This window comes from Chrysemys picta, chromosome 1 (genome assembly GCF_011386835.1).
Source record: "Chrysemys picta bellii isolate R12L10 chromosome 1, ASM1138683v2, whole genome shotgun sequence".
Classification (NCBI taxonomy): Eukaryota; Metazoa; Chordata; order Testudines; family Emydidae; genus Chrysemys; species Chrysemys picta.
Genome location: NC_088791.1, coordinates 107,786,440 through 107,807,442, shown reverse-complemented (window position 1 = coordinate 107,807,442; position 21,003 = coordinate 107,786,440). Strand labels below are relative to the sequence as shown.

The window sequence follows — 21,003 nt, the reverse complement described above, 5'->3', positions numbered from 1 at the left end:
AGCATACAGGAGATGCTCCCTGAAGATGCTGGAGAGTGAGAGAATGACCTGCTGCTCTTCCCTGAAGCCAAGAAGATAACTGCAAGTAAAGGGAGACATCTTTTAGGGGAGAATAGGTTATGTAACTGACTCAATTGCAGGGTGTGGCTGTGAGTGCTGATGGTACACCAATCCTCTAGATGTGTGGTAGCGTTCACTGTGTGCCATGAGTGTGGAGGCAAGGCACTAGATGTTCCTGGCATCAGCCTCCACAGCCCTTGGTGGGTTCCCATAAACACTCATGTTTTGAGGAATATAGGACTCCTCTGTTAGTGCTGCCAGAAGCTAAACTCTGCAAATACCCCATTCTCAATTACTATAAATTACAATAGAAGATCAACACCCCATTTCTAATCCAGCCCCCAATGAAAGCCCAGTACAGGAGGATAAAAGTAGAAGACTCTCATTGAGGTCCTCTCCACACCATCCCCCTGCTGTGCATGTGCAATTGCCCTCATGACTCCTGGTAAAACGGATCTGAGCTGAAACATTAGATCAGCTTTACTTCTGCTTTAGTGAAGTTTTGGATCTGGATCTGAATGTTGGGGTTTGGGCTCATCTCCACTTTATTAAATGTGGCAAGTTATGAAAATTAATGCTATTAATTATGTTTCTGTCCATTTATGGTATTTTCATATCCCTTTGGCTACCCTTTTCTCCTGTTTGGATGACCTTGCAGGGTTAATGTCACTGAGGAAGTGCACCAATTTGCCTCAGACAAGTTGCTTAGGAGGTAATGCTGATGCACTCATTTTTAATTGCTTGTGTTAACAGAGCTCTAGCAAACTTCAGAATTGTAATTCAACACCTGTGCAGCTGCATCAGTGGAAGGAATGGGAATTATAGCATTGACAGGGCACTTGTGCTTTTACAACAATCAGGTTGTCTCCCATGATTGCATTTCAGAGACATATTTCTCCAGCGTATCTCAGTGCAAGGGTTGGCGCTTATCAGTCCCCAGGTTGTGTCCTATGCTAATTTGCCATCTCCTCACACTGACTGCTGAAAATTACTTACAATAGAAATAAAAATGCATGCAACTGAGGTGAAAGACAGAGTTAACTTGCACATGTGCAAGGCAGGAGTCCTGCAGCATTTTGAGGAGTACTTTTTGAGGGTCTCTCCACATTAATCTCTACATCTGCATCTTGGCAGGGCAAGGGGGGAACTTTGTGAGTATTGTGAGAAGCCTTTTATGGAGGGAGCGGGGAAGGTGCTATGTAAACCTGAGGGTAGTAAATAAATACTGTATAGCTGGGGAAGGCCTGGTGATTTGGTTATGCTGTGGTTACCTAGTGCAGGGACTTTGGTATTAGTACAGCAGTGGAACTGGCACAATTTTTATAGTAGGGGTGCTGAGGGCAGAAACCTTGTATTGGGTTTGGGGCTGTTACTACTTCAAGCTAAGGGGTGCAGTAGCATCCCCACTTGCAGCACCTCTGTAGTACAGTATCTGTTGTTCTATTAGGCACAATAATTAATGACAATTCAGGGCTGTGGTTTGTTTACTCGGGGGTGGGCTGGAGGTAGGGTGACCAGACAGCAAGTGTGAAAAATCGGGACAGGCGGTGGGGGGTAATAGGAGCCTATATAAGAAAAAGACCCAAAAATCGGGACTGTCCCTATAAAATCGGGACATCTGGTCACCCTAGCTGGAGGACTGTGGCTTTCGCTGCACCATTTCCCCCTCGTTCAGGGGCGAGGCCTGGCAGCCTGCGCCACTTCAGCCTGCCGCTGCCTCCGGGAGCCACTAGAGGGCGCTGCGGGGCGCCTGGCACTACAACTCCCGTCGGGCCTTGCGACTACTGCCACCGCCCCGGGAGCGGGGGCGCGCGCACAGCCTGCTGGGGCCGGGCTGCGCGCGGGGCCGGCGCCCATGGTGGGTAGTGGCCTGGGGGGGAGGTAGAACCGTTGGTTGCCGGGTCCATTCATCGCCATCGCCGCCGCGTCCCCGGCCGGGCGCCCCGCCGCCATGGAGGCGCTGATCCCGGTGATCAACAAGCTGCAGGACGTGTTCAACGCCGTGGGGGCCGACATCATCCAGCTGCCGCAGATCGTGGTGGTGGGGACGCAGGTGAGCGAGGCGGGGGCGCTGCGGGCCCGGGGGCGCTGCGGGCCCGGGGGCGGGATGGAGGCGCCCAGGGAGCGGGGCGGCAGCCGCGCCTCTGTGAAGGGAACCGGGGGAGGGGAGCTGGGTTCGCGCGGGGCCTGGCCCCGAGCCTGCTCCTGCGGGGCGGCCCCCGGGGAGAGCAGCCGGCGTGAGCCCTTCAGCGGGTGTCCCGCCTTGCTGCGCCCAGCGCCCGTCAGTGGCTGACTGTGCCTCAGCCCCGGCAGGCGGGGGAGGGTTGTTCCCTCTTCGGCGGGGGGGGGGGGGGGGCTGAGCGAGGGGGAGGGGTGAAGTGACCGGCTCCAAATGCCCCTGTCCCGCTGAAGGTGACCGCGCTGCCCACTCCAGCATCTTGCCGTGTTGGGCCCCCGTTTTATTCTGGGCTTGACCTTCCCGGTGCTTGGGCTGCATAACGTTGGAAAGGGGATGTAGTAAGATGGGGCTGGTAAGGTAACTTTTCCCACCGCATCTTTGTGACACTGGCCCTCTGCTCTTCTGTACAGTCATTTAACATCACTGGCAGTTACTTGGATTGATTTGTGTTAAATGGCAATTTGGTGCACCTGTTTAAAACCCACAAGCCTGTGTTGGCTCAAAATAATTGCAACAAATTACGGGTTTAATCTAGCAGTGCTAGTATGTTTTAAAAAACAAATTGATACCCTACTGTTGTTTAAAGGGATGTTATCGATTTAAATGTGACCCTTAATTTTTTTTAAAACCAAGTTATAAAATCATAGACTATTAATAAGGGTTTACCTATCAGACTGAAAATTAGTTCTTAGAGAAAGTTCCGTATGGCCCTGGAGTTCTTCTAAGATGTCTAATTTCCTAGTAGTTTGCTGGCATCTGAAGATTTTTAAAAATATTTTGCCTTTCTTCTTTTTGACTTTTCAAATCCGTTTCTGTATTTATTCTTCACCTGACTCGTTCTTTGTGGAAAACGGACACAGTCAAATGAAAGAGAATTTTTCTCTCTCCTCTGTCAGTGAATTGTTCTCATTCTTTCCTTCTGTCTGTTTCTCTCCTTAAATGGCCATATTTTTTAATGTACATTCTACTTGGAGAGGAATATTATTTTAATCTTCTTTGTAATTTTAATTTCACACATCACTTTTGTTCTCCCTCTATATTATAATGTTTCCACTCTCTCTGTATATAATATTTCATACCTTGCTTATGCCTTTCTCTTATCCATGATATATTTTGTGTTTTTGTGCATGCTGTGTGGATTCTTTTCATTCCTACAGTATTTTTATCTAGAAATTGCCCATATCCTGCGGGCATGCACTTAATTTATCTTTGAATGCTTTCTATTTGCCCAATCTGCTCCTTTCCTCCATTGCTTTGTGATTCAATGTTTCCTGCATTCCTTGAAAACATGCTCTGCTGAACTTTAGTGTCCTATTTTTTCTCTCTGTAAACACATTTTAGTCCTCATTATAAAATATTTCCTAACTGGGCTTTGGACACTATTATTCAGATGCCTCTGCTCCTCTAGTCATGTTCTGTGTTACTCCAAACAGTGTGAGAATTGTTCATTTTCCACTTCTCTCTAGGTATTGTGTAGAGCAGCAATTCTGTGTCATAGTATAGATATTTTGCTAGCATTCTTGCCAGCCTTAGCAAAAGGAGTTGAGAGTTGTTGTTACTGGTTTCTGCCCTTTGAACCCTTCCCGTTACACTAATCTTGTGTCACTAATTCTGGCTATTCTGTCATTCCTAGTGGTGAGTATGTGCTTTTATTTCTCCTTTGGTTTTAGATGTTAGCTTTCTGCATTATCAAATTTCATGAAAAGGCACAGGCTGGGAATACTGCCTAAGCAACACACACAATACAATAGTGCAATAGCATCCAACCACTCTGATGTCTCCATCTTATACCTGTACTTTGCTCTGTGGTTAAGACTTGTTACTTACAAAGTGTTATGGAATGGCTTCAACCTAATAGCACAAAACACTACAATAAAAAGAGAGGAGCGATATTGATCATTCCCAAAACAATGAGTCTATTTGAATGTATATACATACAAAATAAATGTGTGATAGTTATTGCTGTGGTTAATTGCCTACACTACAAAATCAGGTCTGGATTCAAGAAGAGGTCAAAACATGTGGCTCATTATGGAGAATGAGAATATTATCAGATTTGGGCATCGCAAGAAGGCATTAATCCAAATGGCTATGAATAAGGTAACTTTACTCCTCCAGGTTATTGTTTGCCTTCTGCAGGGGGTTCCTAGAAAACATTGCCTCTCCCATTGATTTAAATAATGACTAGCTTAGTAGTAAATACCATTATACCATTACAGAAATGAGTTATGAGTCAACCCATACTATGTGTAAAATTGTGATTTTTATCTGTGCATCCTAGGCATGACTTTGGGACAGTATTTCAGGTGAGGCATTGTAATACTTAGCTGCACATGTGCTCATTAGTAGCACTTCCTATTGGAAAGTGCCCAAGTGTACTTCCCAGTATTTAACATACAGCCTTCCTGCATGGATCTTTCAAAGACAACAGCTGTTTTATTCTATTAATGGCTGTAAGTGTCGCTCAGATTTGGGATTCCCTTAAATTTCTTTTATTTCTATTTTCTAATCTTGCTGAGTGGATGTCGTGTCCTTGGTACCCCAATGATAGAACCACTCTGAAGGTCATGATGTGGTATGTCAGGTTCTGCATAATAGCTATCCTGCACATCCACTATATTCTGTTAGATAAAGTTAAGATTATAATTCTCACATCAAGATACTGTTTGGGAAAAAATGTTTGTGAAGCCAGGTGTACACACTCAACTACTGGGATTCAGGGGCAAGTGTACCAGATGTTATATCAGGATATCCTCCTGGAGAGTTGGTACTTGTGCGAGCCCTGGTTTAGTTTGTTAAATGTGAGTTCTCCTGCTTAGCTGCTAGGGCCTTGTCTTGACTGGGGATTTGTCCCAATTTCAGCTCTCAATTGTAAAACAATGGTGTGCTTGCGATGTGTTGGTGTAAACCCCTGCTTTAGATAGGGCAAGCTGCAATTTGCACCAGTGTCATTTACCCAGGTTTCAAATGGGTATGCTCCACTTGGGAAAGCTCCAGTTTTCATGCCCGTAGAAGGGGTTTGCACCTGTGCATCTACACCAGTGGCTGGCCACTGATGGGATAGAACTGCAAATGCATAATCTAGACAATAACTGGCAAGGAGTGTGCATTTGTCTCCCCAACTCCCCCCAGCCCTGATGGTTTTTATCTGCTGTTCATGGTGTCTGTTTTTTTGTGTAATTGTCTTTCTTCCTCTCAAGTGTGTCCTCCCCATGGTTCATACCCTGGCTGTTCTGGTGCCTGCTTTGAGCAGGAGCAGTGATGTGAAATTGACAGTTAGCTGTTTACACTTTCAAGATACTGTGTAATCTACTTCTAATTTAGGCCAGATTGAGTAGTACTTGATGGTATGCTGTACTGGTGCATCTCTGGCCCCATCGTTAGTTTCTGCAGAATTTTTTTAGGGCCTTTAGGTTTGTGAAGAAAACCTTCAGAATGATCAGTGCCTCATTGTCTCACACCGAGTCTGCAGATGGATGAATGAAAGGATAGTTGTACAGAAGCATGAACTGTGTCCCCTTCATCTAAAGGATTTTAACATTAAAACCAATTACAGTGTTGACTGTTTTCCTGCTGATCGGTTTAGTGGATACATCTTGCTAGTTATAGCGTGTGGGCAGAGCTGAGTATAGATAGACTTAGAAGGATTAGATTTTGATTGGTAAAAGTCAGTAATCAATTTCCCCCCAAATGAATGAAAAGATATTTCCATTGATAATGATAAAAATTTATGGATAGGCAAGAGAGAAAAAATGGTGCTTGAGAGCTTCTTATAATTGGCTTTAAGGCAGGGTGGATAAAAATCAATGATTTTTTTATTTAAATCGGATTTGTTGATTTTAAATAGGTTTTTTCCTCAAAAAGCATTTTAGCAAAAAAATCCGATTTAAAGATAGCTTTAGATAAGATACATTATAGCTCAAAGATGGAATAGGGATTATAAATTCTAGTTCCATAGTATGAGACAATAGATTCATGTAATGTTTAAGAAAAGTTTTGTAAATGAGTTCCAATAGTTCATGGATTAGGGACCCAATCTTATGGGGTTCCAGGAGCTTCTGTATAGATTATTTAATCTACCTACCTACCTAATGGGACTCAGTGCTAGAAGATACCATCAGAGATGCTTAGTTCTGCAGTTCTCAAACTGGATTTGTCTCCAGAGACAACATGCTTGTTAACAGCAAAAAAAAAAAAATTTAAATACATAAATAATCTATAGAGGTGAGAAATAATAGACCTCAACCCTATTGTCCCTCTGCAAATTTGTATACACAGAGTCCCTTACCTCTCTCTAAAAGTGCAAAGTTTCAAAAAGTTCAATGGGGCGGAATAGATCTGGACAAGGAGACAAAGTCTGGCGATAAATGTGAGAAGGGAGGGACAGGCAGTAGAAACAAAAGTGAAACTTTTTGAGCAGCATATTCCAGAAGTCTTGAGGTCTTTCTGAGTGTAACCTTCGTTGATTTGAGATCTACCATACCATTCTCTCACTAGAAGGGAAAACCTATAATGGCAGCAGGCCGTAAAAGAGACCCAGTTTGGGAATAAGAACCATTCAAGAAATATATGTTTGCTGATGATGTTTTAAAGAAAGTCACACCAGTGAACTGGTAGAAGTCACTTAGGCCTTGGTTACACTTGCGGATTCACAGCGGTGCTGCGGCAGCGCTGTGAAGCGTGAGTGTAGTCGCGCCGCCAGCGCTGCGAGAGCTCCCCTCTCCGAGGGGAATAGCTTGCAGCGCTGCGAACGAGTGTGCAACGCTGCAGGCACTGATTACACTGGCGCTTGGGGGGAGGGGGTGTTTTTTCACACCCCTGAGCGCAGCAAGTGCAGCGCTGTGAATTGCCAGTGTAGCCAAGGCCCTAAAATGAATGAGCAGGGGGCCGGGAGTTCAGAACTTGCAAAATAGAGAGCTGACGTGCTCCAAAAAGCACTCTCTCCCCCCATGCTCCTTGTCACAATCCACCCCAACCCCCCGTTTTGAAAAGCACGTTGCAGCCACATGAATGCTGGGATAGCTGCCCATAATGCACCGCTCCCAACACAGCTGCAAATTTACAGGTGTGGTCACACCACTGCGCTGTCAGCTGTCAGTGTGGACAGACTGCAGCGCTTTTCCCTACTCAGCTGTAGGGAGACAGGTTTACCTCACAGCGTTGTACAGCTGCAAGTGTAGCCGAGACTGTTGAAGCGATAATCTCACTTTTAACAGCAGTAGCTTCTACTGCTAGTGTAGAAAGAATATTATTTTCCTTTGGACTAATTCATTCCAAATTGAGAAATTGTTTGGGTCCTGAAAAAGCAGGAAAGCTTGTTTTTCTTTTCCAGATTCTGAACAAACAGGAAAATGAAGGTGAAGACGACAGTTAGCTGCAGAAGCCAATATTTTAAGTTTCTCATGTTGACCTGGCTGACATAGTCGATGAAATATTTAAAAAAAAATTCAATTTAACTATTTTTGTTAACAATTAACAAAAACCTCATTAAAAAAAACTTGAAGGTTTGAATTTAGTTAAATTTATATGCTTGTTTTGTTAAAATATTATGTTTGCTGTTGAAGAAAAAAAATCCAGCATACATAATGTTGTTGTTTTAGTTAAACAATTTAAACGTCTGGTGATGTTCTCCTCCTAATACAGCTGTTATGCCCATACAAAGCACCCAGGATCTTTATAGAGGAAGGCAAATACACAGTATTTATTGAAAATACAATAGTTAGCATGTGCTTTTCAGTCTCACACATGTACACAGACACGCACCCAGAGTCCTGCCAGTGATATTTATAGTTACCAGTCTGTTGTAGCTTGAGTCAATCTAATGGCCAGTTAGATTGAACATGAGTGTGGAACTGGGCTCTTGTCAGTCGCGATCTGATGCTCCGAGGCTTTGCAGGACTGAACCCAGAGTTCCATGGCAAAACACCCCAGCTTTATAGTTGTACATTCCCATTTGAGTCCATGCATTTTGCAATGTCATCCTGTAATCATTAGTCCTTAAGTGGTGTTATCATTTGATGGTTATTGTCGGGCTTCCCATAGTTATCTCCTATTTGTTGTCTCGCCTTCAGGGGTGCCTGCCTCACTTCTGAGGTAGTCAGTGCTGCTAACATGTTTAGCATGGGCTACAATGGATGTTTTCTGATTGTCTTCTGGTCTTTCCAAGTCTCTCACTTCTTCTTGACCATCTGGACATTTGTGACGGCTTTCACACCTTATCTTTTCCTGATGCATGCATTCCTCATTCACACAAACAATCTCTTACAGAAACCTTCAAAGGTATACAGACAACAGTATTGTATATTTAGCAGCCTACATTGTAAATCAAGCCTTGCTAAATTTTATAACTAAAACAAGTCAGATTGGGGCTTCAGGCCCTCAACATTCCTCTAATCTCCTTAGCATAGGATACAATACAAGGTCCTGTCTCTTACTTACTAAACCTTAAAACAAAGAAATGTATATTTTAGAGTGCCTAATTTGTAATACATATAGGAAACCATAGTAGACATAACTTATCCTAAAACAAAAGGGTGACCATAATCAGTCATAAGGATTGTTCTGGTCTGTCATTCCTTTCTGCTATTCAAAAAGGATGGCTGACACGATTAAATCAAATCATACGTTAATTCTTATGGGACTGTAAGGAGTCCGGACTCACCCCTGCGGCTCTAGCTCCCTGCAGCCAGGCCCTTCTCTTCCTGAGTGCAGAGAGAGACTCTGGCCTGAGCTCCTGGCTCTCTGCCTTTATAGGGCCTGCTGAGGCTGTTTGGGGCGTGGCCCCAGCTGCAGCCACTTCCCCTAATCAGCTCAGCCTTCACAAGGCCTGTTCCCTGGGCTATCTCAGGCCCTTCCAGGCCAGAGCAGGTGTCCACCCTGCTACAGGGACATTATAAAATCCTGCTCCTACACAGCAATGCAAGAAAATCCTCCAAATACTAATGATTAACCTGTTTAATTGGAGATAGTTCACCTCCCAATGACTTCATAAATATTTGCTTCAGTTACCTTTGATAAATGAAATAACCAAACAATCATTCATTTCCTGATATAGCTGTAAAACTAATCTGAAACATTTTCAAAATAAATCACTTTAAAAATGTATAGTGTGTACCTTCTACATCTATCTCTGAGTTGTGAAGAATATGTATTAAGGTTATAACAACCATCAAGTATGCACTTTTATGTAGAAATCCATGATCAAATGAAGTCTTCCTGACTAGTGATTTAAATCAGTTTGATTTAAATCAAATCCACCCTGCTTTAAGGATATTTACTTTTACTCCTGATGGCATTTTGCGCCAAAAAAATAAAAATTCTGCGCACAATATTTTAAAATTCTGCAAATTTTATTTGTTAAATAAATGTGAAGGCTCCAGCATGGCATTGGGGAGCATAGGCCACTGGCTGCATAGAGGTGGGAGATCACTGTGCATCTCCCCCACCCCCGGGGACACAGATTCAGAGGTGAGGCTACACCCAACCTTGACACAGCGCAAGGACCGGGCCTGCCCCAGAAACAACCCAGGTCCCTGCTTCTTCAGGCCAGGTGCACCATGTGTGGGCATGCAGGCTGAGCAAGGCAGGATCCAAGTTTTGGGGGGGGATCCAGGTGTGGGTTGAGAGCAGTGATGAGCTGCCAAAATCTGAACTGGTTCCCTCCTCACCCCACAAGGGGGTTGTGGCCTGCCCCCCGGGACTCCTGCCCCATCCAACCCCCCACGTTCCTTGAGGCGCCCCCCCCTGCCCCGGGACCCCTGCCCCATCCTACCACCCCTTCTCCCTGTCTCCTGACTGCCCCCAGAACACCTGCCCCATCCAACCACCCCTTCTCCCTGTCCCTTGACCGCCCCTGGAACCCCTACCTCTGACTACCTCCCACCGCCCCATCTAAACCCCCCCCTCCTTCCTGACTGCTCCCCGGGACCCCTTGCCCCATTCAACCCCCCTGTTCCCCACCCTCTGACCGCCCCGACCCCTTGGATTTACACAGGTGTTACAGAGAGCATAATTTGGCCAGCTGGACTTTTACTGTTGGTGATCGTATGCAAGAAGGAAAGAATGCAGCTTTGCAAAATCCCATCTGGAATCTCAAAGCAGGGCTGGTAGCTAGTTTTAAGAAAATGTTGAGGAGATGATTCTGTCCTGTAGTGCAAGGTTTTGCTCTTTCTGAGTTCTCATTGCCGTTATCTCATATTGTAGGGGAAACTCTGATATTGCCATCATTGCTTTGCCAAGTCAGGGCTATATTGCCTCTGCTTTGCTCTATGGTCCTACTATAAGTTACCTCACGCATAAATTCTGTACTTTTTTCACTATGCAGTTGTGCGAACTCTGCAAAAGATGATGCATTTACAAATTATCCTTATTGAGGATTTGAAATTCCTCAATAGTTGCATTTGATAACTTGTCCCTCACTGGAAACACTTTTTAAAATGAGAAACTTTATCTTGGAAGGACCTAATGATACATTTAAAGAGCAACAACAAATTTAAATTGTTGTTTGACAATATCTACTGCTAGTACAAGTCCATTAGTGTTAATGTCTGAAGTGAAATTAGGTGAGGGTGCAGTTCTTGTCTGAAAATGACTGTAAACTGGTATTGTAGGGTTTGTTTCTTGTGTATCATTAGTTATTGATTGAGAATGTTTCAGTCTCAGTCCTGCAAACTCATAATGGAATCTGAGTAAACCTGAGGCTATTCCTTCTCATGTAGTCTCACTCATAATAAAGATTCTGCAGAAGAAATTCTTTTGAACCACTGCAACCCATTTGTATTGTACAAGTGTGACTTAGGAAAGAATTTGGCCCTGCAGTTGGAACTTATGGTATGGGTACACGTACACAGCAAGTGGGAGATGTGATTCCCAGCTCGGGTAGATGTACGTGCACTAGCGCTGCTTGAGCTAATGCATAAAAATAGCAGTATGGCCATAGTGGTGGTGTCTGTTGTTGGCTGCATGTGTTCTCTCTGCGTGCTGCAGTGGGTCTGGCCAGATAGCCCATACCGCAGCCTTTGATGGAATTGTCCAAGAAGACCACAAACTTGGTTCAGTGGCGAAGGCGCTCCACCAGGTTTATTGTTAACGAAGCACAGTTCTAATGCCCTGTCTCAATGGTTACAGGTACAGTAATTAAGACTAAGTTTTTGTCATGGATATTTTTAGTAAAAGTCACATACAGGTCATGGGCAATAATGAAAAAATCACGAAGCCTGTGACCTGTTCTTGCCTTTTACTAAAAAATACCCATCACAAAATGGGTAGCCTAGGCAGAGGGTGTGGGGGCTGGGAGCTTCAGGGTCCCCCTCTGCTGGAGGCTCCAAGCTGTGGGGAACCCCCCTGCCACCCACAGCAGCTAGGAGCTCCGAGGGTCTCTCTTGCTGCTGGGTCCCCCATGCTGTCCGCGGTGGATGGGTGGGGAGCAGTCGGGGGTCCCCTTTGCTGGCCGGGAGCAACGGATTCCCCTGCCTCCCATGGTGACCGGGAGCAGCGGTGGCGTGGAGCTGTGGGGGTCCCCCCTGCCAGCTGCGGTGGCCGGGAGCTGTGGGGGTGTCTGGCATGATCTTCTGGAATGTGTTTATGCAAGTGTCCAGTGCCTAGCACTTTTTAGGAGTGTTTGTGTTTTTGCAACACCAGCCGTGTTCTTGCCAAGTTCATGTTCCGGACAGCGAACCTGCAGGCAGGCATGTTTTGTAACAGGACCCGACTTTTGCTTATAGCCTGATTCTTGCTAACTTTGCTTTATATAAGCAGGGCCTTTGGCTTTACAGCAGGTCTTATGTCTCCAGGCTCTCTTTTTCTACTACAAATGCCATTGGTGGCAGTTTGGGCTAGCTGCGTGAGTACAGGCCCTTCTGACCCTCAGCTAAATACTCAGGCGGCTTGTGTGAGCTGTCATCCATGCCAGCTTAGCCACACTGCTACTTGTAGGCACTAATGAGCACAACTTGTGTGTGTGCGTGTGTAGGTGTACCCTATATCTTCACCACAGAGTTAATGTAAATTATCTATGCTCAAGTTAACTCCTCTTGAGTTAGCCTGGTTTGAGTGAGAGAATCCATCCTGCAAAATAACACTGGAGCTACACAGAATGGGGGTAGACGTGAACTGCTGATGAGTTGTGCTAACTCCAGCTGTGTTCTATTATCTCCTGGTGGGCCAGCCAACTTGAGTTAAAAACAACATCAGACTCAAGGATTTTTGTGTGTGGATGGACTTAAGCCAAGAGCTGCCTGTAACTCAATTTAGCAGTGAAGACATGGGCTGTGGATGGATGAAAAGGGATAGAATCAAGTCCTATTTTCTAACTGTTGGCTCTGTAGAGTTGCTTGGGGAGAAAGTAGTTAAAATATACAAATCAGAAGATGTATCCAAAATTCATATAGGGAACAGATCTGTGGAATGAGTGCCATATTTATGTAGTTATTTTTCAGAGTGGGTCCACATTCCAATTCAGATTATTTAGGTGTGATTATTTTGGACTTTTTTTCATCATAATGTAACTCCAGCTGTGGTTTGCAAATCTGACAGCAGCATAACTTTTAGTGTGTTTTTTAAGTCTTTCTCTATTTGTTGGTAAAATAGCTCTCTCCTACAGCATGAAACTCTTATTTTTTTAAAAAAAATAAAGCTTAGGCAACGTTCCTGTTGAAATTCTGAGTAACAACTGAAGGTTTTGGCCCTGTATGCTTGAGGAGGAGATGATACATTCTAAGGTAGATGCCTTATCCATAAATATTCTCTTTAATACTCTCTTGCTGTGTGTGTTCCCTTTAGTGGGACAGATAGTGATTTGGCTGTCTTGTCCCATCACATCAATAAAAATCTGTTACTACTTTGCACTTTATAATTTAACCCTTTAGCAAGTCACTTTTTAATCCCATTCTCTTATCCTCCTTTCACTGTGTCCATCTCTCACTATGACACCTTAATCTGCCTTTGTAAACAATGATATGATTAGGTTCATGACCTCCATATCCGTTCTTGACTTTAAACTATTGTTAAAGAAACTGCTTTCTACTCTGAAAATAATGAAGGGTAGCAGCAGTTAATCTTGGGAATGAGACAATTGTTACCAAATTTTATTTACTATTTTGATTTAAATAGTACCCCCGTGACAGTGTACAAACCCTGCACTGGAAAGGAAGGGGGTAAGGAGCTACTTTGGGCCTGGGCAGCCCTGCCCCGCCTCACCTGCAAAGCATGCGTGGGCTGGAGAAGGAACTTAAAAGGGGAGCACAGCTCAGTAGCTGGCTGGCAGAGGTGGAGAACTGACCTACACCCTGATCTCTTGGGAAGGAGCACTGCAGGTGCTGCTACTAGCTGTACCACCTTTGCCAAACCCACAGAGAAGGGACTTGCAGCTCTCAGAAGGTCTGAGACTCTTTGGTTTCAGTTATTTCATATTTTTACTTTATCCATGGGGGAAAAGAGGGTTTTGGTAGGAAGTGATCTAGGTAGGCGAAACAGCCGTCTAGCACTTGGAGTATTAGGACTTAGCTGCTTACTGTTGGGCCCCGGATTGGAACCCAGTGGAAAGGGTTCCATAGAGCTACTGTGTAGCAGATAGACTTGTCAATATGCTCAATGATTATTAAATAACTACCATGTTGGTCGGTGATAATTTGGGGACTCAATAATTCAGTGATTGACAAATACCTTTTTAGCTCCTTGCCCTTTATTCTTACCCCTCAATTGCAAACTACAGAGAAATTGAATAGTGTAGTATGGTTCTATTAAAACAAAACAACTCCCCAAACCAAACCTGTCAATCCAGAATTGTAGTGAATTGAGGTGATGTGCCCAGGCTTAGTAAATGTTAGTAGATGATTAACAAGGTATTTCCTCGAACCTGTATGTATATATTATTGCCAATCTCGTTACACTTCTACCAACCTCATACACAAGTTCTGCAGAGGGAAATGACACTCAGAGGGAATTTAGGATTGTGCAGTCTTAGAGCATGTCTACACTTACCTCCGGAGCGATCGATCCAGCAGGGTTCGATTTATCGCGTCTAGTGACGACACGCTAAATCGACCACTGAGTGCTCTCCCGTCGACTCCAGTACTCCATCGGAGCGAGAGGTGGAGTCGATGGGGGAAGACACCGCGATAAGTAGATCTAAGTACGTCGACTTCAGCTACGTTATTCACGTATCTGAAGTTGCGTAACTTAGCTTGATCTTCCCTTCCCTCCCCGCCCCCCAGTGTAGACCAGTCCTCAGTGAAAGTATTTAACTGCTATGTTTTGTCAGCTGCCGCTGGTTGATTGGCCTATAGGCAAGATGCATCAGCTTTGCAATCCGTGGAGTTACCTGCCAAAACGTGTACAATAGCCGTGCAAAATTCTACTTGGGGTACAGGTCTGTCTCATCTTACGCGGGGGTTCTGTTCCACGGTTAGCGCTTAAAGCGAAAACCGCATATAGTCAAAATTACATTGAGTTCAGTGGCGGGCGGAATCGCCCGCACTACAGGTACGGTATTAAAATTGTTATTTTTCTCTTTTTTGTTTTTTGTTTGTTTGCTTTTGCCGACCGTGTAAAGCTGAAATCGCGCATGTTAAATGCGCGTAAGATGCGACAGACTTGTACTCATTTTCATGTGAAAGATTCTACTGTATCGATGTAGAAAGGATAAGTACCCAAATGCAAAACATCTTTTTCAGTGACACTTGTATGTTTCCATCATGGTGTAGCCAGGAAAATTAACTCTCTACTCTACTGTTACTCATTGTAGTGTTACTGTAAGATGTTACAAAATAGTCACCCCGGAAGATACAGAGTTGCTTTATAGAAGTTAAAGTATAATTAAACAACTTTTCAGTTATTTCCAAAAGGTTGTTGTGAAGATTAATGTTCTTAAAGTGCTTTGAGATCTCTGGATGGAAAGTGCTAAAAAAGTGCAAAATATTTTCTTAAACCCAGTAAGTTCCTACTTCAAGGTTGGTGAAATAAATGAATACAATCTATGGAGGCATTTGTTTTCCTTTAAATAAAATAAAATGTTAAAAGGTTAATATTACAGCATTGCAATAATAGGTATATAAGAAAGTCACAGATGTGTTTCAATTTTCAGAGCAGTGGCAAGAGTTCAGTGCTGGAAAGTCTTGTGGGGAGGGATCTGCTCCCAAGAGGTACTGGAATTATCACCCGGAGACCCCTTATTCTGCAGCTGGTGCATGTTTCACCAGAGGATCGTCGGAAAACATCTGGAGATGAAAATGGTAAGAGTGATCCAACTGGGATTTTAATCTTCATGTTTATGTAGTAGTCCTTAAAAGGAAATACCTCATGATATTTCTACCCTTTTTGTGGGAAAAAATTACTAACTTTAATTTTAAAATGTATTTGCACATTTTTTCTTATTCCTTTGAGGCTTATTTTATACATATAATTGTGTTGAGAAAACGTAGCCACTGTCACCACCTATGCTACCCATACGACAGAAGCTATAAAAGCTCTGGCAATTAGGATAATTGGTTCTTTCAATAGCTTTTCTGAGTTTCATATTTTTAGGCTTACCTTTGTTCTCTCCCTTGTATTCAGTGTGCACCTGTGAGAAGAGAGTATTACGGTATTTGACTGGTAGTGATTGCATAGGGTGTGCAGAGCATTTTTGCTTAGGTTCTCTGTTCCTGCTGATAAATAAAACCTCCCCTACAAGTGCATGACTGTGGAGAGGAGTTAAAGAATGTATGTAACTGGAAAAAATAGTGGGCTGGGGATTACGAAAACAAACCTTTATTAGTTTAAAACTTAATTGGAACCTCCAGTGGCTTATTGATATCATTTTACTAAGCAGTATTGAGAAATTCTAAGCCATATGAAAGTAGGATGTTTTAGATTATTCTAAATCTTGTCTAGTCTAAAGCTTTAGTCTCTTTTAGCGACTCCTCCTTATCCGTTAGCAGATCAAGAGTGTCACCTCAATTGCCTGTTGGGAGTTGGAACAGTTTCACTTTGCATTAAGTAATACTCTTGGTCTATGTAAGAGTGAGACCACTAGAATTAATCAGTCATAGCAAAAAATCTTTTCATTTGACAGTGAAAACACATACACTTCTGATGGTATGATGAACTTAAATATATATACTAGAATTGTTACTTTTCCCTGAATTTAAATAAAGCTCCTTTTAAAACCTTTAGTTCAGAACAGATTCCTGAAAATATTAAATCAAGGTTCTAGAAGTCTGTTACTTGTTTTGTTAATATACTTTCTGTATCTTTTGGTACTTGAAAAATTACTATTAAACACTGGAGAACCTTGAAGGTGTTCCAGCTCCAAATGCCATTGTTGCTGAAAGTGACAGAAAACACAAATCCAATGTATAAAAGTTAAGTTTTTAACATGCAGCACAATAAACTACTTGACAAGGATGGGCTCTGAGAGGCATATGAATATTAAAATAGAACCATAGAACACATTTGGTTTCTTTAAAGTATCCGTGAAATTTAATTTCACATTATTTGCATTTTATTTGCACCTAATGTTTTGGTACCCTTTGAACTGCTTTCACCTCGTGCACAGTAGAATGAGATGCATGATAATTACTAGTTTTTGTCCTAGTCTGCAAGGTTAAGGGTAGAAAAGATGTTTTTGTAGACCAGGACAGAGTATTAGGAGTTTGTAGGCATCTCTTCTGTTCTCAGCTCTGTTACAAATTTCCTGTGACTTTGGGCTTCAGTCTTTTCAATTGTAAAATGGGGATAATGGCACATACTGCACAGGGATGATGAATTAAATAAATATTTATGGTATAAAGCCCATTGAGATCTTTGGATGAAAGCCACTACATATGTGCCAAGTGTTATAGCTACATTTTTAATTTTCAGAGTAAGGTAGGCTTATCTGATCGGAATGGACAGAGCTTTATGGCTTCTATCAACTAAGTTAGAATTTTTTTACTGAGGTGCAAACAAACTGCACGGATGCTCCAAGAAGCAGGGACAAACATTAAAGCAAAATACACAGACACTTTTCAATAGATACCTTTCTTTATGGGTATGGCCATATCAAATTCACGGTCCATTTTGGTCAGTTTCAAGGTCATAGGATTTTCAAAATAGTAAATTTCATGATTTCAGATATTTAAATCTGAAATTTCACAGTGTTGTAATTGTAGGAGTTCTGACTCAAAAAAGGAGTTGTGGGGGGGTCGCAAGGTTATTGGAGGGAGGGGTTATGGTACTGATACCCCTATTTATGCATTGCTGCTGACGGCGGCGCTGCCTTCAGAGCTGGGTGGCCTGAGAGCGGCGGCTGCTGGCCAGGAACCCAGCTCTGAAGGCAGAGCCACTGCCAGCGTAGTGCAGAAGTAAAGATGGCATGGTACGGTATGGTATTGCTGGCAGGGTGCTGCCTTCAGAACTGAGCGCCCAGCCAACAGCTGCCACTCTTGGCCACCCAGCTCTGAATGCAGTGAAGAAGTAAGGGTGGCAATACTGTGACATTCCCCCCCCCCCCCCCCCCCCAATAACCTTCAATCCCCGTGCAACTCTTTTTTGGGTGAGAATCCCCGGTTTGAGAAATGCTGGTCTTCCCCATGAAATCTGTATAGTATAGAGTAAAAGCACACACAAGATCAGATTTCATGGGGGAGACCAGATTTCACGGTCGGTGACGCATTTTTCATGGCCATGAATTTGGTAGGGCCCTATTTGTGTGTTAGATATAAGTACACAAACAACTGTCTATATAAACCTACATGTAGCTAATTATGATTATCAGACTTGTCTTTTTTTCATTCCAGCTTCAAGGACTAAAATGACATGAAATAAAGCATAACCCTATGAACTTTATCCTTATATAGTATCCTTACGCATAGTTGTCCTATAATAATTTTAGGGATTTAGAGAATTTTCTTTTTTGGAAAAAATAACTTGTTTTGCTTTCTTTTGAGTATTTACAAAATTATATACTGCTGAGTTACAGTCAGTAATACTGCAGCCTTTCTTAAATGAGTCAGCATGGTCTGTTGTTTCTCATACAATGTCAAAGCTGCCTGCTGTCCGAGGGTCTGTTTTGTTGATATAAAGCAAACGCTGTTAAGGAGATGAAGTCCAGAATTTGACTTACATTTAAAAGAAACCAAAAACATTCCGGCAGGTAAATACCCTCTGGAATTTGAATTGTATGTGTAATTTTGTCATCAAACCAAGATTATTAATATGAAGCTGAATGACAACATAGGACAAACATCAGTGGGGGGGGGGGGGGGAGAGGAGAGGAGTGGATTTGATGCTTAATCTATTGGCCCTCTAGTTCTGTTCCCTAACAAATGCTATTCTCAGAATTAAATATATTCCTGCTGACATCATTGTGCTAGTGCATATGCAGAATTATAAGAACCATTTTAGCTTTGAAATGTAGTGTGAAGGTTTTGCCAGATGAACTAGGACAACTTGGTAGTTGATTTTTAAAATTCCAAAAATAGTGCAAGGAATGGATTATTTTCAAAATAATTAGAATTATATTCCACTTGCTAATAAAATGAAAGTATGTATTTCCAAAATTGATGTATAGTCGTTGCATCTGGTGGCCATACAATACAGTTTGTAAATAAATTTAAGGACAGTTGCATATCTGAACTCTACACGTCTAACTCTTAAGTGCATTTCATGGAACTAACCCTGTGGCATTTGACTGTAGTTGATTAAGTTGGTTACCAGTTAAAGTGCCAGGTAATGTCATAGGCTAGCTACCATAATATCACTATCCCCAGACATGGCATTGGATAGCAACATATGACATTTTTGCAAGAATGCTGGATAATCAGGAATGCTAGACATTTATTGTATAATAAAGAAGAATTTCATATTCTCCACAATGTTATAGCTGCTCCAGTTATTCCAGCCTAGTAAACTTGGTTTCTGTTTCAGAGCTCTTGTGAAAATCTGTTCTCAAGCATATTTTAGCATCTGGTCATTACATAAATTGACATATTTGCTTTTACTTCCGTTTTTTTTTAAAAATACTTTCAAAATTGTCAATAAAAATTACTAGCTTGGGCAAAAAATATTATGGTGCACCCCTAATTTGAATGAATTAGAATGAGGAAAATAAACTTAATATTTGCCCATCAAAATGACACATTGTCCCTAAGTGAGGGGAGATTTTTCTGCTAGTTGAATCTTATACAAGAAGTCCTCAGTTTCTGCACTAGTGCACTGTACTACTCTGAACATACTGTTAATGAACTCTTCATGCTCATAAACATAAGAACACATAGTGGTTCCTTGTGCTTTCATTTGAATGCCTCCTTATATTGTGCTGTTATTGACTTAACATTTTAACACCAGTTTTATTCACTAAAGCTTGTATATAAATAATACACATCTTGGTTCCAAAAGTGAGGCTTTATACATGATATGTTTTTATAAACAGAAATTTATCTTCAGCATAGGTATATTCACCCAGAAAATTCCTCCCTTGTTTTGTAGTTAGACTTTCAAATTGTCACCTATTGTACTTGTTTTCAGACCTTAATATTATTGTGCCAAATACTAGATTGTTTTTCAAAAAGAAGTTGAAGGTAAATACATTGACATGACATAACTGTACAGGCAGTTGGAAATAACCTCTACTTTCCAGTGATGCTAATTTCATTTTGATAGCCTTTGACAAAACTCGGTGTGATTTACCTGAGGAATGAGCCCATATAATTTTTCTCTTGAACCCTACCTACTGTGTTTGAGTTTGATCCTCAGCACTCTGGTAGGGAGGAGAAGTTTAAGAACCATGTAACTGACAATGTTTCTGATTTTTCTTTTGTGCCAGACCAAAGAGCAACTATTTTTTGAGTCACTTTTGAGCATTCCCCGACATGATAAAATCATACCACTTCACTGAAATGAAGGGATAGTAAATACGATTGCTATTCAGTACAAAAGAATCTGAAGCTTCCGAAGAGCTTCTAACCCAAAATACAGAAAATATATTAACAAAAGAGAATAGTCTACTCCATTAGAAGTGAGGGAGTAAGCACTGTATTTTCACATCATCATATCTGACAGAGACACAATCTCCATAACTCTCATTTACACTGAGGTCTGAGAGAGGTTCTTGGTTTGATCAGAGCAAATACCTCATAATAGTTCTGTTTGTTGATAGTCATATAACATGTTTGTGGCAATAGCACACTGCATTGTTTTCTAGTGAATTACAGGACAAAGAAAACAATTGAGAGAGCTCTGTGAAATTTCTGCCCCCATTAATTATTAAATTGGCCTTGCAGCTCAGAATCATTTTTACAATTAAACTTCATCCGTTTTGTGGGAGGATGGGATGGGGGAAGAGGACGTATGACGGATCAGTTTAGTAACCTTTACTATTTTAATATTTGAGGTGGGAAGTTAAATGTTGCAGTCTTACTGGACAGTTAATATGGAGCCAGAAGATAAGAGCCAGAGTCTGAATCTAGAATTACTAAAGCAACATTATTTTATCAGCTTTTCACATCAGTACCTCCAAACATAGGACCTTGTGATATCTGAAGCAAGTGCTGTTTATATCTCAGTAGCAGGCAGAAGCCCCAGTCAGGTTTTGGGGCCCCCTGTTGTAGTTGGTACAAGCACAAAGGAAGACAGTTCCTGCTGCAAAGAACTTGCCATCTAAAAAGACAAAGGGTGGAGTAACTGGTACAGCATCATCAGAGTGTGGCTGGGCATGTCTCTCTTCTGTTCCATTTCTTTATTTTTGTTTGTTATAGGGTGAAAGGAAGGGATGAGTAAACAGGAACAATAAAGTCTAGATTTCAGAT

The 21,003-nt window shown here is 42.2% G+C and overlaps 1 protein-coding gene across 12 annotated transcripts in view; it reads left to right on the top strand.

Moving 5' to 3' along the window:
* The first annotated feature begins 1,857 nt into the window (after positions 1-1,857).
* The window catches only part of DNM1L (dynamin 1 like), a 56,237-nt gene continuing 37,091 nt past the window's right edge, over positions 1,858-21,003 (top strand). For 2 of the 12 annotated variants that reach the window (XM_065566132.1, XM_008171351.4), the window contains exons 1-2: positions 1,858-2,113; positions 15,321-15,468. In XM_065566132.1, the coding sequence (XP_065422204.1) occupies positions 2,012-2,113; positions 15,321-15,468 (250 nt within the window). In that variant the 5' untranslated portion in view covers positions 1,858-2,011. Of the gene's footprint in view, positions 2,114-4,232; positions 4,340-12,872; positions 12,958-15,320; positions 15,469-21,003 lie in introns of all 12 variants that reach the window. The other 10 variants (XM_065566143.1, XM_065566152.1, XM_042850043.2 and 7 more) reach the window with 10 other exon arrangements.